The sequence below is a fragment of the Panthera uncia genome, chromosome A2, assembly GCF_023721935.1.
Source record: "Panthera uncia isolate 11264 chromosome A2, Puncia_PCG_1.0, whole genome shotgun sequence".
NCBI lineage: Eukaryota > Metazoa > Chordata > Mammalia > Carnivora > Felidae > Panthera > Panthera uncia.
Window position 1 is genome coordinate 61,810,670 of NC_064816.1, and position 20,805 is coordinate 61,831,474.

At 40.5% G+C, this 20,805-nt stretch overlaps 1 protein-coding gene across 2 annotated transcripts in view; it reads left to right on the top strand.

Moving 5' to 3' along the window:
• The window catches only part of SPATA48 (spermatogenesis associated 48), a 58,494-nt gene that overhangs the window by 1,232 nt on the left and 36,457 nt on the right, over nucleotides 1-20,805 (top strand). For both annotated transcript variants that reach the window (XM_049641265.1, XM_049641266.1), the window contains exon 2: nucleotides 6,407-6,504. In XM_049641265.1, coding sequence (XP_049497222.1) covers nucleotides 6,407-6,504 — 98 coding nt within the window. The remainder of the gene's footprint in view (nucleotides 1-6,406; nucleotides 6,505-20,805) is intronic.

Sequence of the window (20,805 nt, forward strand, 5' to 3'; positions counted from 1 at the left end):
TAAACCTATTTGTAAGAAAATGTATTTTTAAATATATTTTTGACAGAGAGTGCATGTGTGGGAAGTGGAGGGGCAGAGAGAGAGGGAGAGAGAATCCCAAGCAGGCTCCATGCTGTCAGCACAGAGCCTGACACAGGGCTTGATCCCACGAACTGTGAGATCATGACCTGAGCTGAAATCAAGAGTTGGATGCTTAATCGACTGAGTCACCCAGGTGCCCCTAAAAAATGGCTTTTAAAACGTGCCTTAATTAGGATAAGTGGCCAACACAAAGTGTATATCAGAGAATTTATTCTAGACATGTAGATAACCTAATTTTTCCACAAGAGAATGTATGTTTAGTTTGGATGATTGTATAGCATACCTCCTTATCTGTCTCTCTCCCTTGAAAAATGTCTGCTGATGGTTATGAAAGAGGTCCCAAGAACCAAAATGAAATGGGAAGGTAGTTGGAAGTTGATTTGGGGGTCTGGTAAGAAATAACCCGTCCATAGCCCTGGATACAGAATTGACCCCTTACTGATAGCTATACACTTTATGGTTTCTCTGTAAGAACTCGCAGACAGTGTCACAGGCTTGGTGCAGAACCGGTGAGAAACACTTGCAAAGCAAAGGCACACGGAGGAAGAAAGAGCAGTTCGGAGAGAGAGAAGCAGACGATAAGAGCTAGGCTTTCTCATGTGTGCTTCAGCTGTGGACTCAGCAGGCGGGCTTGGGGGAATTCTCTAGTTTGGCATTTCCACATAAAGAATATGAGTGAAAAAAGTAAAGAATGTGAATGAGGTTCCAGCAATCTATTTTAAGAAGTAAGTGTTTTACAATCCACTTGAAATGCCATCTAGACTGGAAGCTAACGTAATTTGCCCCGAACCGTTGATGAGTTCGGGTCTGTCGTGCAGACACAGGACATCTCACTGATTCAGAGCTAGTGACTATTTTTCGACTCTGTCAAGAAAAGAGCTTGAGCTCAATCTTTTGCTGATGCTTCCGTGTAAAATAATAGTCATTGTTAAGAGTATGTTTAAAGGAATTGAAGTTGTTTATAAGAGTCCTATTTTAGACAAGTATACCACTTTGCTTACAAGCAGTAAACCCCAGCCTAGTGTAAGTTTCAAGAGCCGTAGTTTTGGTTTGTTTCATTAGGTTTTTCTAAGCTGGACTCTCAGAACATTATTCCAACAAATTACACGTTGAAGAAATAATTCATCGAAGCTAACTTAAAACTAAAATAGGGTTAACAGACTTTGCACCAACAGTTCAGAACCAAGTGTAGAACTCACTGCCCGAATCAGTACAACAGAGTTCAATTGTCTGTCTAGGCTTGAATCCTAAGAGAAGGCTTACTTGCCCTATCATCCGGGAATAGTTGCTAATCTCTTTATGCCTGTGGATATACATATAAATTCACATACTAGTACTATTTAATAAGGTAATAATGAGGACTATTTAATATAATTCGCATAAAGATATCTGGCATGAAGGAATGGACGAATAAATGTTAGCTCTTACAAAGTCCAGAATTTTCAATTCCTTGGTAATAAGAGTACATCTCTTATAAAATCATTAGGATTAAATGAATTAAGACATGTAGAGCACGAAACAAAATTCCTGGAACCCAGTTCAAGCATTCAGTTGATAGTAGCTGTTAATATTGGCTATTAGAGTTTCAAGGAGTAATACCGGCCAGCTGTGGACTGGGTTCGATATAATTTGTCCAAATTTTCAATGATTTTGTAGATCTTGGAAATAATCATTAATTATCAGTAGTAAGTACTTTCAGTTTTTAGCAAACCCAAATACACATAATGTCGAATACATTCTGATAAAGGACATATTTGTAGAATTAATTATATCACACACCAGTACGCTTTTCAATGGGCGTTCATAAATACCAAAACAATATCGTAAAAGATTATATTGCCGATTTCTTGCCCTATTCCGACTTTGTCTAGACATTTAACTGGGTTCAATACTTTTTTGTTCCTAGCTGGCTTTCTTTATCATATACCAGTCAGGTATTTTAAACTTATCCTAATTATATTCAAACCCTTCATTGGTCTTTTTGCCTCTAATTACAACAGATGACTCATCTTCCTTATCACAGAGAAAATAGAGGTTGCCTGTATCACATCTTTGATTTTCCTACATTCAGCTTCCTAATATCAATACTTCTAACTCCTTGTATATCTTATTACCTTTTTTAGCCACCGGCTTAGCCCAAGCTACTAAAAGAAAATACCATAGGATGTGTGGCATAAACAAGACGTGTTTACTTCTCACAGTTCTGAGGGCTGGGAAGTCCAGGATAGAGGTGCCAGCTAATTTGGTTCCTGGTGAGATCCCTTTTTCTGGCTTGCAGAGGACATGCTTCTTCCTGTTTCCTCATTTGGCGAGAGAGAGAGACAGCTCTGGTCTCTCTTCCTCTTTTTTTTTTTTTTTTATAAGGATAGTAATCCTATTATGGGAACCACACCCTCAAGACCTTATCTAAACCTGATTACCCCCCAAAGGCCCAACCTTCAAATACCATCACACTGGGGGTAAAAGTTTCAACATGTGAATTTGGGGGGCATCCAAACCTTTGCTCTATAACAATCAACCATTTTTAAGTGCATGGTTTATTGGCATTAAGTGCATTATTATGAAACCTTCACCACCATTCATCTCCTTAAGTCTTTTCTTCTTAAAAACCTGAAACTCTGGGGGCGCTTGGGTGGCTTAGTCAGTCAAGCATCCAACTTCAGCTCAGGTCATGATCTCACAGTTCTTGGGTTTGAGCCCTGCATCAGTCTCTGTGCTGACAGCTCAGAGCCTGGAGCCTGCTTTGGATTCTGATTCTGTGTCACCCTCTCTCTGTCTTTCCCTCCCACCCTCTCTCTCCCTCCCTCTCTCTCTCTCCAAAATAAATAAACATTAAAAAAAATTTTTTTAAAAACCCTGAACTCTGTACCCATTAAATATTAACTTCTTATCTCCTCCTCTTCTCCCAGCCCCTGGCAATCACCATTTTTCTTTCTGTCTCAGAATCTGGCTACTCCAGAAAATATACCTTTGTATGATTTTGGTCTTTTAAAATTTATGAACACTTGTTTCGTGGCCTACAATGTAATCCATTGTATAGAATATCCATGTGCACTTGAGAAAAATGTGTGTTCTGCTTGGGTATTCTGTTGGCGTGCTCTGTATATGTCTTTTGGGTCAAATTGTTACTGTTTGAGTGCTGTGTTTCCTTATTGATCATTGTCTAGTTGTTCTCCCCATTATTTAAAGTTGAATGTTGGAGTCCCCAACTATTATTATAGAGTTATTTCTGCCTTCTATTCTGTCAGTATTTGCCCATGTACTTGGAAGGTCTGATGTTGGGTGCATATAAATAAAGTATAAAGTAGAAAACACAAGAACAGGAAAAATCAACTAAACCTTAAATTGGTTCTTTGAGAATGACAAAATTGACCTACCTTTAGCTATGTTGAGAAAGAAACTTCAGAGAAGACCACTACCAAGGATATTTTAGATGTTGAAGAAACACATCTCTAGCCATTAGAGGAGGAAAACACATGAATAAGAAAATATACAGGGGTGCCTGGGTGGCTCAGTCAGTTGAGTGTCTGACTCTTGGTTTCAGCTCAGATCATTATCTCACGGTCATGAGATAGAGCCCCAAGTTGGGCTCCATCCTAAGCATGGAGCCTGCTTGATATTCTCTCTCTCTCTCTTTCTCTCTCTCTCTCTCTCTCTCTCTCTTTCTCACCACCCCCCCCAATCATTTGCACACTCTGTCTCTCAAAATAACTAAATAAATATTTCCAAGAAAAAAAAAAGATAAAAAATATACAGAGAATACTCCTTAAATATTTCTTTTAAGGTTTTGTTTCTTGGGGTGCCTGGGTAGGCTCAGTCAGTTAAGGTCATCGGCTCAGGTCATGATCTCACGGTGGTGAGTTCGAGCCCTGCGCCAGGCTCTGTGCTGACAGCTCAGAGCCTGGAGGCTGCTTTGGATTCTGTGTCTCCCTCTTTCTCTCTCTGCCCCTCCCCTGCTCATGCTTATGCTCTGTCTCTGTCTCTCTCTCTCTCAAAAATAAATAAACATTAAGAAAAATTTAAGGTTTTGTTTCTTTAAAACCATCACATTATAGAAGTATTTTATGATAAAAATGATAGGTCCTATGGAAAAATACCATTTGTGGCAGACCCCTCCAAACTCATACACTTTCATGTGTTGCACAAAACTCACAATGACCATATCACAGTCACAGACATGTCCCATCTCTAACAAGGGAAGAACTAATACAACATCTTCCTTGACAAGGGACTTGATACTTGTTTGGTGGCATGAAAGTGGTGAAATGAGACTATGCGTAATGAAGAAAAGGTGTGTGATCGCTGCTCCTGAATGTGGCCTTTGGCAGCTCACTGCTTTCAGTGTGTGCCTGCCCTTTCCCCCACCAGGGCATGAGGTCTGTTTCTTGCCCACGTTGTCTCTGGGCTCTAGCCTACAAGACATCATTAGCAACCATGATGTAAGTGGAGCCTGACTTCAGGACTTGCACATTGGGATTAGTCCTCTAGGGATTCTTCCTCCGGATTCTCAGTGACTATTTTGTGACAAATCCAGCATGGGCCCATAGGAAAAACAAACAAACAAACAAACAAGGCACTGGTCAGCAGGCCGAGCTGAGCTCCCACTGGCCAGCCATGTGAGGGAGATGATTTGGGACCGCATGAGCTCTCCCAAGCTACGCCACATGACATACAACCCCTGCCTGGCCTCAGAGTCCTGGGAGATGATGAATGGTTGTTTTAAGACACTAGGTTTTGGAGTGGTTTCTTCTGCAGCCGCAGAGTGTGAAACAAGGTAACGGCAATGCCATCGTCTTACTTAGATGTGAGCATAGCGACCCTGATGTGAGCAGCTGAGATTCATTGTACTGTTTCCTGTCTCCTACTCTGCCTTAAAAATCACATTTTAGGTTTTGTTGTTTTCCTACTTTCCTCTTTGGTCAATGACAGCAAATCGGAAGGACACCACAGAGTGCCATCCTGCTGCAGTGGGCACAACGGTCTTCTGGAGGGTTTCCTTTGGCCAGCTGGCTGTCACCGACAGAATTATCCTTGTTCTCAAAATGGAAATAACCATGGGCTTCAGCACGACCTTTCTCACTTGGCCTTGACCTCCTGCCTCTGCCTCTGCCTCTGCCTCTGCCTCTGCCTCTGCCTCTGCCTCTGTATTTTCTCTTCCTGCGGTGACAAAGTGCCGCAAACTTAGCAGCCTGACAAACCCATTTATTAGCACCCAGTTTTGTGAGAAAGTCTAGGCAGACTCAACTGGGTTTTCTTTCTTTTTAATTTTTCAATTTTTTAAATTATTTTTTTAATGTTTATTTTTGAGAGAGAGAGAGAGCGAGCAGGGGAGGGGCAAAAAGAGACAGAGACACAGAATCCAAAGCAGGCTCCTGGCTCTGAGCTGTCAGCACAGAGCCTGACGTGGGACTCAAACCCATGAACAGCGAGATCGTGACCCAAGCTGAAATTGGACGCGTAACTGAGTGAGCCACCCAGGCACCCCTCAACTGGGTTTTCTATTCAGGAGATCTAACTGCTGAAGCCTACAGTGTCTGGGGAAAATCAACTTCAGGCTCATTCAGTTTGTGCAGAATCTGGTTCCAGGCATCAGAGCTGTCACAGCCAGGGACACTCTGCTCCCTCAGGCTACCTGTGCTCCTCCTCACGAGGCCTCCTCTGTCTTCCAAGTCAGCAGTGGTGTGTCCAGGCCTTCTCAGACTCTAATCTTTCTGACTTCCCCTTTGTCAAGGTTAGATCAAGAGTTGTCTTCGGGGAGATAGTCTCAACTCCCCACAGTCTGGCTGGGCCAGTATTCTTCCTCCACACGCCCACAGAGCTCAGAGCCCAACTATCCTTACGGTTGCTACACGACACTGCAATGATCTACTTACACGACTGTCGTTGCTCTTTGTTCAGGAGCACCTCAAACCCAGGAACCCCCTCTTCTGTCTCTGCGTATCTATTTCCACTTACGGCGCAGTAGATATTTGTTGAAGTCTGTGTGTGTATTTGCTAGTGTCTTAGAACTTCTATCAGTTAGGTAAGTTATCTACATGGTAACTAGACTCCTTTGTGTGGCCACCGTCCCCGACCGCACACTCATCTGCAGATTCATGGTACCCAACAGGCCTCTTCTAGTAATGAGTGATACATACCAAGTAATTCCACATCGTTATAATTACCCTAAGATGGAAATTCAGCTCTCACTGCTGAGAAAAGTTGTTAGGTATTCCACCGAAACGTCAATTAACGTCATTTCTAATAGGAAATACTTCTGGCGGAAGAAAAGATTTCTAGTACACCTTTAAAAACCCAAAGTACATACATTTATTTTTTTTTTCAGGTTGGACAAGCCCACTGAAAGTTACTCCTTTACCACCTCGTCACGAAGCGTGCTCAATAAATCACACATATGTATTTGATGAAGAACCATCATGCACGGTAAGATTGTCTTATGGGATGGGGTTACACAATATTTGCAATTCATTTCATTGTCTGTGTATTTGATATTTTATGCCCTGGAAAAAAAAATAGCTACTGTTTATAAAGTACTTCTTACGTGCCAGGCACCGTGTAGCCCTTCACAATGATTGTGTGTCATGTGTTATCGTTTGTCGTCCTGTAGCAATACTGTGGGGGAGGAGAGAGCAGGAAATGCTGGTAGTGCCCAACCCAGATGCCCTTTCCTGGCAAGGGCACCCTCCTCCAGTAGCCATGAGTGGTGGCCACCAAATGCCTGATGGCCACCAGCCTGGAAGACTGCGCCCTCCTACACGGTCTCCTCAGACTTTGGCCAATGGCTGACTGACTTCCTAGAGGAAACACACCTGAAACTAAGCTGGGTCCACATTCTCACTAACCTCTTTCCCCCTAGGGTGCTCCGACAGTGTATTACTTGAGTGAAAATCTTGCTTCCATCCCTGCTTCTGGACAAGGCAGTATTGTTATTCCCACCTTACTTGAGAAAGCTAATGCCCAGTGATGTTACATAACTGACTTTTTAATTTAATTTCAAGTTCGTTAACATACAGTGTAGTCTTGGCTTTAGGAGCAGAACCCAGTGATTCATCTCTTACCTATGACACCCAGTGTTCACCCTGAAAAGTGCCCTCCTTTTATTGCCTGTCATCCATTTAACCCATCCCCCCACCTGCCTCCCCTCCAGCAACCCTCAGTTTGTTCTCTGTATTAAAGAGTCTCTTATTGGGGCACCTGGGTGGCTCAGTTAAGCGGCCGACTTCGGCTCAGGTCATGATCTCACGGTCCGTGAGTTCGAGCCCCACGTCGGGCTCTGTGCTGCCAGCTCAGAGCCTGGAGCCTGTTTCAGATTCTGTGTCTCCCTCTCTCTGACCCTCCCCTGTTCATGCTCTGTCTCTCCCTGTCTCAAAAATAAATAAAATGTTAAAAAAAATTTATAAAAAAAAAGAGTCTCTTATTTTAACTGCACACTAAGTATGAAACCAAAGTTTAAACCTGGGTATCTTTCTGAATTTAATGATTATGTTATTAATCATTTTTCTATGTGGATTTTATTGACTCTAAACTCTTGCTATTTAAATGACTGGAAGACTACCCAAGGGATATACAGACAGCTCAAGGATTTTTCTTTTTTTAAAAAATAGCTTGGGGCATCTGGGAGACTTAATTGGTTAAACATCCGACTTCGGCTCAGGTCATGATTTCACAGTTCTTGGGTTTGAGCCCTGCATCGGTCTCTGTGCTGACAGCTCAGAACCTGGAGCCTGCTTCAGATTCTGTGTCTCCCTCTTTCTCTGCCCCTCTCCTGCTCATGCTCTGTCTCTGTCTCTCTCAAATATAAATAAACATTAAGAAAAAAATTAAGAAAAAAACCCAGCTCTATTGAGACACATTTCATATACCACAAAAGTCATCAATTTAAAGTGTTCAATGTTTTTTTTTACATTTTTAAAAATTAAGTTTAGTTTTGAGAGAGAGAGAGAAAGTGTGAGTGGGGGAGGGACAGAGAGAAAAGGAAAGAGAAAGAATCCCAAGCAGGCTCCGCACTGTCAGCACCAGAGCCTGATGTGGGACTTGAACCCACGAACCATGAAATCATGACCTGAGCTGAACTTGGACACTTAACCAACTGAGCCACCCAGGTGCCCTAAAGCAACTGATGTATTTTTAAAGGTGCGCACGAAATGGAGCAACGTCACCACAATCTAATTCTAGAACATTTTCATCTCCCCAGAAAGAAACCCCATAGCCATTAGAAGTAAAGATGTGAATACTTCTAAGGAATCAGTGTCCATTTCCATGACCCCCATATGTATTCCTTTCCACAATTGATCTCTGCTTGTGGATTTATCTGTAACTGTCGTGTTAGATTTAGTTCTACTTTTCCCATGTCTTCCTTCACAATTGCGCAGACTGATTTGGCCACAGAGGGGATTGGGGCACACGTCCCACAACTGCCAGTTGTACCACAATGAGTGGCGAAGGAATCAAAAGGGTCCCTCAAAATCCATATCATCAGTGCCTCCTTTATCTAGATGCCATCCAGCCATGCCGGACTTCCTGCTTTTCCTTGTCTACAGAGTTTTCTTTATAAGAAAATCTTGCCCTTAGAAATGGGGGTGGGGCGCCTGGGTGGCTCAGTTGGTTGAGCGTCTGACTTCAGCCCTGGGTGGCTCAGTTGGTTGAGCGTCTGACTTCAGCTCAGGTCATGATCTCGCAGCTTATGAGTTTGAGCCCTGCATTGGGCTCTGTGCTGACAGGGCGGAGCCTGGAGCCTGCTTCAGATTCTGTCTCCCTCTCTCTCTGCCCCTCCCCCGCTCATGCTCTGTCTCTCTCTTTTTCTCTCTCTCTGTCAAAAATAAACAAACATTAAAAAAAAAAGAAATTGGGGTAATTTGGCCTATTTTGAGCCATTCTAAATTCAGATAAAATGCGGAATGTGGTTGAAAGGATAAAGAAAACTTGTACTTACTAGTTTCATTCATTCCATCTCCAGACTTTTCAAAGAATCCATTGCTCCTGTAGGTAAGTTCTTTGAGAACAAATCAAAGTAAACATTTTAAGAGATGAAAGGCATTGGAGCCTTTTGTTTTTCATTTAAGCTGCAAATTCATGGCAAGTCTCCATGTTTTATCTAGTTACCTATTTTAGAATTAGACTACTGAAGTAAGTGCTTGTCATGTAAAGGCTTATTAGCATCTTTATTTAAATTCAAAATAAGTTTAGACTTCTCGCAGAAAATAAATCTGGATATTTTATTTCCAGTAGTAGAAACTAACCAGGTAACATGGGGCAATACTTCTAATGGGAAACAACTAGATTAATATTTCGCTTTTATTAAAATATCAAGGGGCGCCTGGGTGGCTCAGTCGGTTGAGCGGCCGACTTCGGCTCAGGTCACGATCTCACGGTTCGTGAGTTCGAGCCCCGCGTCGGGCTCTGTGCTGACAGCTCGGAGCCTGGAGCCTGTTTTGGATTCTGTGTCTCCCTCTCTCTGACCCTCCCCCATTCATGCTCTGTCTCTCTCTGTCTCAAAAATAAATAAACGTTAAAAAAATTTTAAAAAAAATATCAAAAAGCTAATAAGGTAGAAGTGATTGGGTCAGCGAAAGGATGGAAACTTTAAAATGTAAGCCTAGCACTCAGGGCCACTTTGGCCATACAGGAATTTGCCATTCTAGAAGGGAAAGCTAAAACTCTGAGCCGGATCTTTGGTGGTCTCAGAAGTATAAAAGATCAAAAGTTGGAACTGATCTCTGAAAAACAATCCACTGCTTTGGGAGGAATACCTGGAGGCTGGTTTCTTAGAAAAAGGATGCATCAATAGGAAAAAGCCCTTAACCAGACTAAAGCCTGGCTTGGTCCGAGTAAATGAGAAAACTCTAAGTCTTGAACTGGTATCGAGGTGATCTTAGATTCTTATCATTCCCAGGATGCCGGCAGACAGAAACAAAACTTCTCTGGAGAAAGATAATATGTGACTAAGCCTTAAATTATTTCCATCAATAATGTTTTAAAATAAAATGTCCAGCATACAATCAATAGTAACCAAACACGTAAAGAGAAAGGGCACCGTGAATTAGAATCAGCAGAATGAAAGAAAACAGAAAGACACACATTGATTCTAGACATTGAAAATATGCAAGGAGAGAAAAGGTGAGTTCAGAATTTTTGTAAAGAAATTAAAAATTACGAAATGGGAAATTAGGAAATTGAGGGGAAAGGAGTTCCAGAACTGAAGAATATCATAAACAAAGAACAGGGCAAGTGAGCACAGTAGCTGATCTGACGCTGGTGGAGAGAATTGGAGAGCTAATAGGTAAATGAGGAGACACCATTCATGATAAAGCAAAAATGCACAAAAAAATGGAAAATATGAAGTGAGAGTAAGAAACATATAGGAAACAGTGACAAAGAGGAATGTGTATTTATTTGAAATCCCAAATGTATAGACGAATAGGACAGAAGCAGTATGTGAAGATGTAACTACTGTATCTACTGTGTGCCCATCTCTGGGGGGTTCCTGGAGGGTGCCCTCACGTTCCCTGCTGTACATGGAGAGTTAAGGCCCTGCACAGGCACCAGATCCCACAGCAACAGCTTGTCAGTGTTCCTCCCAGCACCACGGCAAACGGCAGCCCAATTTTCAAGAGAGAGAGATCCAAAACATGGAAGACACAAGAATGGAAAGAAATAGGAAATTCCTGAAAATTTTGTTCACATTGTTTATGGTAATTGCATTGCTCAGAATCTGGACCTCAGCAGTCTTTTTTTGTTAGCTCTTGTGAAATTTGAAGAAATTCTAGGAAGTTGAGGCATTTATGATGTTGACAACAATGAAGGACCTTAATGCGGATGAACAATGCTGAAGTATTAAGACATAAAGGAACATCTCCTTCAATGTCTTGTCATAGAACCTAAGAAATATCTAGCATTTGTAGAGAAATTTCCATTGAGTCAGACTTCAAGAACACTGATGAATTCAAATAAGAAATGTAGTCCCTTCCTTACGAAACAGTACACACAAAACATGCAGAGACTAGAAATAGAAGATTCGTCAGCAAGAGAAAAGCTCCTATAAAGATTTGCTTTGACGGGCTCCTGGGTGGCTCAGTCGGTTGAGCATCGGACTTCAGCTCAGGTCACGATCTCATGGTCCATGAGTTCGAGCCCCGCGTTGGGCTCTGTGCTGACAGCTCAGAGCTTGGAGCCTGCTTCGGATTCTGTGTCTCCCTCTCTCTCTGCCCCTCCCCCACTTGTGCTCTGTCTCTCTCTCTCTGTCAAAAATAAGTAAACATTAAAAAAAATTAAAAAAAAAAGATTTGAGAAAACCATGTAAACAATAAACTTCAGGATCTGCAAACGTTTCATAAAGAAATTGAAGATATGTAACATATAGAAATGGCAGCTTATAAGACCTATCAGGAACTGGAAGCAATGGGTTTTAGAGAAAAATCCAGATTCCAATGAAAGATGATACCATGGTATCAATGATATACCAAAATGCTGAAGAACTCGAAGACAGCACAGATTTCAGAATCTTGGCCCCTTCAAGGGGAGGACCAATCTTACCCACACATTACACACCAACCTTATCAAGACATGACCTACGGGACACAGGTGATTGTGACAGACCTCGTGAACTCTGCAAAGTTCGAGATAAAAGATATTTTAAATGAACCGTGGCCAATTCTAATTTAGTGGACTTTTTAGAAGTAAAAAAATTGATGTGATTTTTGCCTTCCCACATGCCTTCTTTTTGCCAGGAGAGCCATTGTTTTTATGTGCTTGTTTGTTCTGCCTGTAACACAGCTCTTATTCTTACCAAGGTTTACATGTTCAAGAGAGACATAGAAATTACATCAATGATACAGCAACAGTTGATTTGGCAAAGATCCAATACATATTATTGTACAACACTAACAATGGTAGGTTGACTTCGATGACCTCTATGTTAAACATAGATTTTTTTTTTTAATCTGTAAAGACACTGAAATATCTGTTCATGACTCTTGCTGATAAGACTCACTATAAACTGTGTGGCAATTAATAGGACAACAGGATATTGGGGGATTTAGTATAGACAAAACTCACATAGTAGAATAAGGCAGCACAATTAGTTAATAAATATAAATATAAATATAAATATAAATATAAATATACTGGGGCAACTTGTTAGTAATAATACACACACACACACACACACACACACACACACACACAAGTATACCTTCTTGCAAGGACCATTCGTAAAATTACCACGTATCATAAGACAACATGGAAATTTTCAAATATTTCATTTTTAAATTTTTTGGCTTAGATGCTTATTTTTTTTACTTTAATTTCAGTATTATTAACACACAGTGTTGTATTAGTTTCAGGTGTACAATATAGTGATTCAATAATTCCTTACATTACTCAAATAGTTTATTTTATTTTTTAATGTTTATTTCTTTTTGAGAGAAAGAGAGAGACAGAGCATGAGAGAGGCAGAGAGAGAAGGAGACATAGAATCTGAAGCAGGCTCCAGGCTCTGAAACGTCGGCACAGAGCCCGATGCGGGGCTTGAACTAACGAACCGTGAGATCGTGACTTGAGCTGATGTCAGACACTTAACCGACTGAGCCACCCAGGTACCCCTCAAATATTTTAAATCACACAGAGTATGTTCTTTGACCACAAGACCATTATAACAGATCAAAAACCCTAGAAAATCATGCGTTTGGAAATATAAAAATGTATTCATGGACATGAGTCATGGGCCAAAGGAAAAACATAAGGAAAATGGAAAATGTCTTAAACTGAATGATAACAGCAATATCATAGAAAAATGTGTGGGAATTAACTATAATAATGCCTAGAGGAAAATATATAATCTTTGATGGTTATGTAACAACAGAAGAAAACCTGAAAATTCAAAAACTGATCAAGTTAGTAAAACATGGCAAAATCCATTTTTTTTTATAACGTACAAACCCCGCACCTTCAACATGTCTAGGACACAGAGAAATACTAAACTTTGAATGACTGCAAGTTAAAAAAAAAGAAAACATAAAATCCTAAAAAGTCATGCTTCAAGCACTTAACAGAAGCCTTTTTTTCGGTAAATGAGGACAGTCTTGGAAAACTCGTGGGAGAGAAGCCGGTCTACTACTGATCTAACAACCACCGCTAGAAAGATAGACTCTGTCTGCAGAGAAGGAATTTAAAAGCATACACGACTTGAGGTGGCAGTCTTTGAAAGGCATTAATTGTTTAAAAGAAAAGAGAGTCGCCTTTTGGAGGTTGAGTGATGAAAAGGAAAAAATAAATAAATAAGGGAAAGAGGGAAAGTTAGTATTCTGAAAGGCAAAGAATGAATTGAGTGGAGGTGACACAACCCCTTTGATAACAATTGCCTGGGAGCCTGGGTGGCTCAGTCCGTTGAAAGACCAACTTCAGCTCAGGTCATGATCTCACGGTTTGTGAGTTCGAGCCCCGCGTGGGGCTCTGTGCTGACAGCTCGGAGCCTGGAGACTGCTTCGGATTCTGTGTCCCCTCTCTCTCTGCCCCTCCCCCGCTCATGCTCTGTCTCTCTCTGTCTCAGAAATAAATAAACATTTAAACAAAAAACAATTGCCTTCCAGGAGGAAACAACTTTATTAGAGAAAATGCTGTACTTTGCCACACGGACAGAAGAGGGCAGCATTGAACTAAGAATATCGTGAACCACCCCAACTCCATCAAGTGAATGAAAGAAAACGTGATAAATCTATTCGAAGAAAGTATAACAAAAGAATCGAAATAAGAACCAAAATACCTTAGTAAGACTACAACATACCAAATCAACTATAAAACAGAAGAAAACTGTATTGTAACACTCCAAACTGAGTTACGTGTTTCAAACAAGCATCTGAGGATATGAAAAGCTGTCTTGATACAGATTTTGAAACTTAAATACAAATAAAATTGACAGTGAAAAAAAATGAAAGAAATGGAAAATTCATTCAGAAGCTAAGGATCGCACTATGCCCAAAGGAAAAGATATTCATATAAAAATTTAAGAAAGGACACTGAAGAAAGGCAGGCAATCACCCAAGAGAAAACTGGAAATGAAGAATCAGTTAAAAATATCTGACTGAGGGGCACCTGGGTGGCTCAGTGGTTAAGCACCCAACTCTTGACTTCAGCTCAGGTTGTGATCTCGCGGTTCATGAGTTCGAGCCCCATGTCGGGCTCTGTGCTGACAGCTCAGAGCCTGCTTGGGATTCTCTCTCTCCCTCTCTCTCTACTCCTCCCCGCTCATGTGCACTCTCTCTCTCAAAATAAATAAATAAACATTAAAAAAAGAAAATCCTTTCTCCAAAGTTAGAAAATGAACAGTTATGTAAACCAAAAGAAAGTACAACAAGAAATTTTAAAAAATAAGAGAAGAAAGTGAGTGAAGTGTAGATGAAATGAAATAGCAGCTGTTGCCTTTACTTTTCTGCCTTAAACAGAGAAAATTGGACACAATATGAGAAATAATAGTTTGTAAACACTAGAGAAAAGGTAGTGACAGATTGCAATCTCTAAGGAAGGGAAAATATGTGAACCCTCCGATTTCACCAGGTTACTCCCTGGAGGCAATTTCTGAGCAACAGTCAAGGGAAGGGAAGTCCATACACACCTTTAGGCTCTTGTTCAGTTGAGGAGACAGAGATTGGGGCTCTGGGGCATCCAAAAGTTTGTGGACCAGGGCACCAGAGAGGTGGGGGCTGCAGAGACAGTGCTCTGGAGAGCTGGGGAGGAAAATGTGCAGCCCTGTGAGCACTGATCTGTGCACTGACAAGAGGAAAGTACTGGAACTTGGGAAAGACCAGACCTGCTGTAGAGAACTGCATGATCATTCTCTGAAGCTCCAACAGCGCGGGGGATGGTTCAAGTGCCCACAAAACTGGAATGAAGATACCTTGGAGGACACAGGACGTCAGGCAGGATCTTCAGAAGGATGTCACTTTTGTAGTCAGGCTTTCTTAACCCTACTCCAAAGGTTCCTGTGGACCTGCTCTGACAGGTTAAAGGCAACTCTCAAAAACATCCATGGACTTCCAGTACTTAACTTTGTGCTGGAACATATTCTAACACTACTTAAGAATAAAAAAGTTAGTAGAGAACCCAGAAAGGGGCCCACAAACGTATGGTCAACTCATCTTTGACAAAGCAGGAAAGAATATCCAATGGAATAAAGACAGCCTCTTCAGCAAGTGGTGCTGGGAAAACTGGACAGCGACACACAGAATGAGCCTGGACCACTTTCTCACACCATACACAAAAAGAGTCAAAACGGATGAAAGACCTAAATGTAAGACAGGAAGCCATCAAAATCCTTGAGGAGAAAGCAGGCAAAAACCTCTTTGATCTTGGCCACGGCAACTTATACTCAACACATCTCCAGAGGAAAGGGAAACAAAAGCAAAAATGAACTACTGGGACCTCATCAAAATAAAAAGCTCCTGCACAGCGAAGGGTAGGAAACAATCAGCAAGACTAAAAGGCAACCAACAGAATGGGAGAAGATATTTGCAAATGACATACCAGATAAAGGGTTAGTATCCAAAATCTATAAAGAATTTATCAACCTCAACACCCAAAAATCAAATCATCCAGTGAAGAAATGGGCAAAAGACATGAATAGACATTTCTCCAAAGAAGACATCCAGATGGCCAACCGACACATGAAAAAATGCTCCACATCACTCATCATCAGGGAAATACAAATCAAAACCACAATGAGATACCACCTCACACCTGTCAGAATGGCTAATGTTAACAACTCAGGCAACAACAGATGTTGGCGAGGATGCGGAGAAAGAGGATCTCTTTTGCATTGCTGGTGGGAATGCAAGCTGGTGCAGCCACTCTGGAAAACAGTATGGAGGTTCCTCAAAAAACTAAAAATAGAACTACCCTATGACCCAGCAATTGCACTACTAGGCATTTATCCAAGGGATACAGGTGTGCTGTTTCGAAGGGACACATGCACCTCCATGTTTATAGCAGCACTATCAACAATAGCCAAAGTATGGAAAGAGCCCAAATGTCCATCGATGGATGAATGGATAAAGAAGATGTGGTGTATATATATATATATACACACACACACACACACACACACACACACACATATATATACAATGGAGTATTACTTGGCAATCAAAAAGAATGAAATCTTGCCATTTGCAACTACGTGGATGGAACTGGAGGGTATTATGCTAAGTGAAATTAGAGAAAGACAAATATCATATGACTTCACGCATGTGAGGACTTTAAGAGACAAAACAGATGAACAGAAGGGAAGGGAAACAAAAATAATATAAAAACAGGGAGAGGGACAAAACATAAGAGACTCTTAAATATGGAGAACAAACAAGAGGTTACTGGAGGGGTTGCGGGAGGCGGGATGGGCTAAATGGGTAAGGGGCATTAAGGAATGTACTCCTGAAATCATTGTTGCACTATATGCTAACTAATTTCGATGTAAATTTAAAAACAATAATATTTTTAAAAAAAGAATAAAACAAGTTATGGGGCGCCTGGGTGGTTCAGTTGGTTAAGCGTCCAACTTCAGCTCAAGTCATGATCTCATAGTTTGTGGGTCCGAGCTCTGCATCAGGCTCTGTGCTGACAGCTCAGAGCCTAGATCCTGCTTCAGATTCTGTGTCTCCTTCTCTCTCTCTCTCTCTCTCTCTCTCTCTCTCTCTCTCTCTCTTTCTCTCTGCCCCTCCCCTGCTTGTGCATCCTCTCTCTCCCTCAAAAATTAATACATCAACATTAAAAACAAAGAATAAAACAAGTGTTAGCAACCAACAACCCAACGTTTAAAATAGGTACTCAATAGAAATTAATTTTCATGCCAAGAAGTAGGGGACTAGTTCCCATACTCAGGAGGAACGGTCAATCAAGAACACGGGACCTGGAAGTGGCGGACAGGAAGGAGCAAGCAGACAAGGAGGTGTGCAAACACAGCTATTACACACACGTTCCATACATTCAGATGGTGAAGGAAACCACAACCACAGACATGAGGAAAATGCATGGTGTAAACAGGACTCAAGAGGCCATTTAGACATGAAAAACACGATACAATGAAAGATAAATGGATACACGTTTCAAAGCAGATCAGACACTGCAGGCTAAAAGATCAGCGAGGTTGAAAATGTAGCAACAGAAACTATCCAAAGTAAAACAGAAAATGTATAAGTAAAACACCAGTTAGCTTGGGGATGATAGCAGGCCGTTTAACACGCGTGTAACTGGCATTGCAGAAAAGAATGGAAAATGGGGGAAATATTTGGGCCAACAGTGGCCAGTGTTGTTCCTCATGATTTAAATCTACAGACCCAAGAAACTGAACAAGCGCCAAGCTGTAGAAAGATAAAGGACACTGTGCACCTAAGTTAAATTGCTGGAAAACGGGGATACAAAGGACATCTTGAAGCAGTTAGAGGAAAAAAATCCATTATACACAGAGGAGCACAGGTAAGAATGACAGCAGGCTCTTGTCCGAATCTGTGCTCGCTAGAAGAAAATGGACACATGTTTGCAATGTCAAAAGAAGTTCATTAAGAACACATTCATCAGCAACAACAAATTTCAAAAAGGAAGGCAGAGTAGATATTTTCAGAAAAAGAAACCTGAGGCATCTACTGCCAACCGACCTAAGGAGGTTCTTCAGACAAAAGAATATAGTGTAGGTGGAAATTTGAGTTTGTTCAATGGAATGAAATTGAGGCCAAGAGACACGGTAAATGCGTGGTAAATAGAAAACGCTATTCTCCATTTTGAAATACTGCGAAATATCCTTTAATGTTTTTTTAAGTTTATTTATTTTGAGCGCGCATGAGAGAGAGAGAACAAGCAAGGGAGGGACAGAGAGAAGGAGAGTGACAGAATCCCACTAACAGTACAGAGCCTGATGCGGGGCTCGAACTCACGAACTGTGAGATCATGGCCTGAGCTGAAGCCAAGAGTCGGACACTTACCGGACTGAGCCACCCAGGTGCCCCAAAAAATATCATCGAATGTTTAAAGCAACAACAGTCGCAATGTGTTTGGGGCATACAGCACATGTAGAAGTCCATCATATAACAATAGCACCCGGGAGGTCAGGATGAAAATAGGCGTATGATATTGTAAGTGTTTACACTATTCATGAAGTGGTGTAATATTATACTTTAAACCCTAGAATTAAAGACGTATAAAGTCTTAGAGTGACAGTAATAACAGAAGCCAATCAATCAATCATAGGCGATAAGCTAATAGGGGGAGACAAAATGAAATTCTACAAAGAAAAAAAAACCTCAAATCATACAAAAGAAAGTAACAGAAAAGGAAAAGGAGGAGATGAAACCAACAGTAAATAAAGCTATATTGAAACCAAATTATGTCAAATGTTATATTAGATAAATTTAATGTAAGGAAATAGAAAGTCAGACATTTTTATGTTGGATAAAAAAAAATCAATACCCAACTATATGCTGACTACAAGAAAACCATGGTAAATAGAAATAGAAAGTCAGACATGTTTATGTTGGATAAAATAATCAATACCCAACTATATGCTGACTACAAGAAAACCACGGTAAATAGAAATAGATACGAGTGTGGGATGGGACAATATCTACCATGCGCGTTTTCTTACTAAGTTGTTTTGCGGTCTCAGTGCCATCCAAATCAATATCTTGTCTGTATCCACGTGGAGTTCGAGAAGTGCTTTATAAAAAGGATACAGAAAAGCAAAGGATCAGAAACGACCAAGACTGTTACTAACAAAAGGGAAAAAAAAATCAATACTCTCTCAGGATCAAAACTCTCAGCAAACTTGGAGACTTGGAGGGGACCTTCCTCAATCTGCGATAAAGCATCTGTGAAAGCCCTGAGGCTAAAGCAATGATGATGTAAGACTGAATGCTTTTCCCTTAATATCAGGAATAAGACAAAAGTGTCTGCTCTCACCACTATCATCTTCCATTTAGTGGAGGAGAGAGCTATTGCAGAAAAGCAAAAAACAAAACAAAAAAAGAAATAGAAATAAATCCATCTCTGGGTAGAGATGACATGATGGTATTTATTAAAAAATATCCTCAGAAATCTTCAAACCAACTGCTGGATGTAATCTTTAATTTCATGGGAGGCATAAGCTTATGGTTAATATGCAAAAGTCAATTGTAATGTTAAGTATCATAAGCAAACAACTGGAAAATGAAAGTTTAGAAGATTCCACTGACAATAGTACCAAAAACCGCATAGGATTTAATAAAACACGTGCATTTTTTCACTGAGAACTATAGTATGTTACTGGGTGACATAAATTAACGAAGACACAAATAAATGGAAAGTAAGCCAGGTTCATTGGCTGGAAGGCTTGTTAATTTATTAAAACTTCCCCGATTGATCTCTAGATTCAATGCAGACCCTATAAAAATCCTGAGAAGATGTTTTGTGGAAATTGACCAGACGGATTATAAAATTTCTATGACATGAAAAGCCTAAAATAGCTGAAACAATTTTGAATAAAAATGAAGTTGGAGGATTTGTGCTCTCTGATTTTAGGTTTGACTGTGAAGTTGAAATAATCAGCACCAACTGGCAAAGTGATTGGCAAACCCATCAATGGAAAACAGTGTCCAGAAACGGAGCCATCTACTACATTGTCATTTGATTTTTAAAGAATGTGTCAAGGAGGCCTGGGTGTCTCAGTTGGCTAAGCGTCGCACTCCTGATCTCAGCTCAGGTCTTAATGTCAGGACTATGAGTTCAAGCCCTGCGTTGGGCTCCACACTGTGGTGAAGGTTACTTAAAAAAAAAAAAAATGGTGATATACTAAACATTTCAACTGAAAGGCAGAGATGATCAGAATGGATTAAAAAAGCAAGACACAACTATATGCTATTTACAAGAGGTACGCTTTCAGTATGAAGATACAGATCAGCTGAAAGTATGTGAATAGAAAGCATATTAGATGCACGTGATATATTCACTGTAATCATATGTGTAGCATAAAACAAATCTTCATATGTTTAAATGCATTGAAATAATTCTACTTGTGTTCTCAAACCACCACAGAGTTAAATTAAAAATAATTCACCATGAGATGTTCAGGAAAGCATCAAATGTTTTAAAATTAAACATCACAATTCTGAACTATCCATGGGCCAAAGAAAAAAATCACAAGAAAAATTAGAAAATGTTTTAAACTGAACAATGATGAAACTATAACATATTAAATCTTGTATGATGCAGTAAACACTGCTGAAAAGAACAATATTAGCCTTTTATCCTTATATTAGAAAACAAGGAGGTTCTGAAAATTAGTAATTAATAATTAAGACAAAAGAATTGTTAAATTAAACAAGAAGAAAGAGGGGAGCCTGGGTGTTTCAGTCAGCTGAACGTCTGACTTCAGCTCAGGTCATGATATCATGGTTTGTGAATTCGAGCCCCCTGTCGGACTCTGTGCTGACAGCTCGGAGCCTGGAGCCTGCTTCAGATTCTGTGTCTCCCTCTCTCTCTGCCCCTCCCCACCTTGTGCTCTCTCTCTCTCTCTCTCTCAAAAAAAAGAAAAAAAACATTTTAAACAATTTTCTTAAAAAGGAAAGAGAATTAAAGAGTAGAGATCAGTGGAAAAGAGAAAAGCTACATGAGAGAAAACTTTAAACCAAAAGCTGTTTCTTTAGAAAGATCAAGGAAAGAGATCAATAAAAGACATTTTATTAGTACAATCAAGAAAAAGAGAGAGAACAC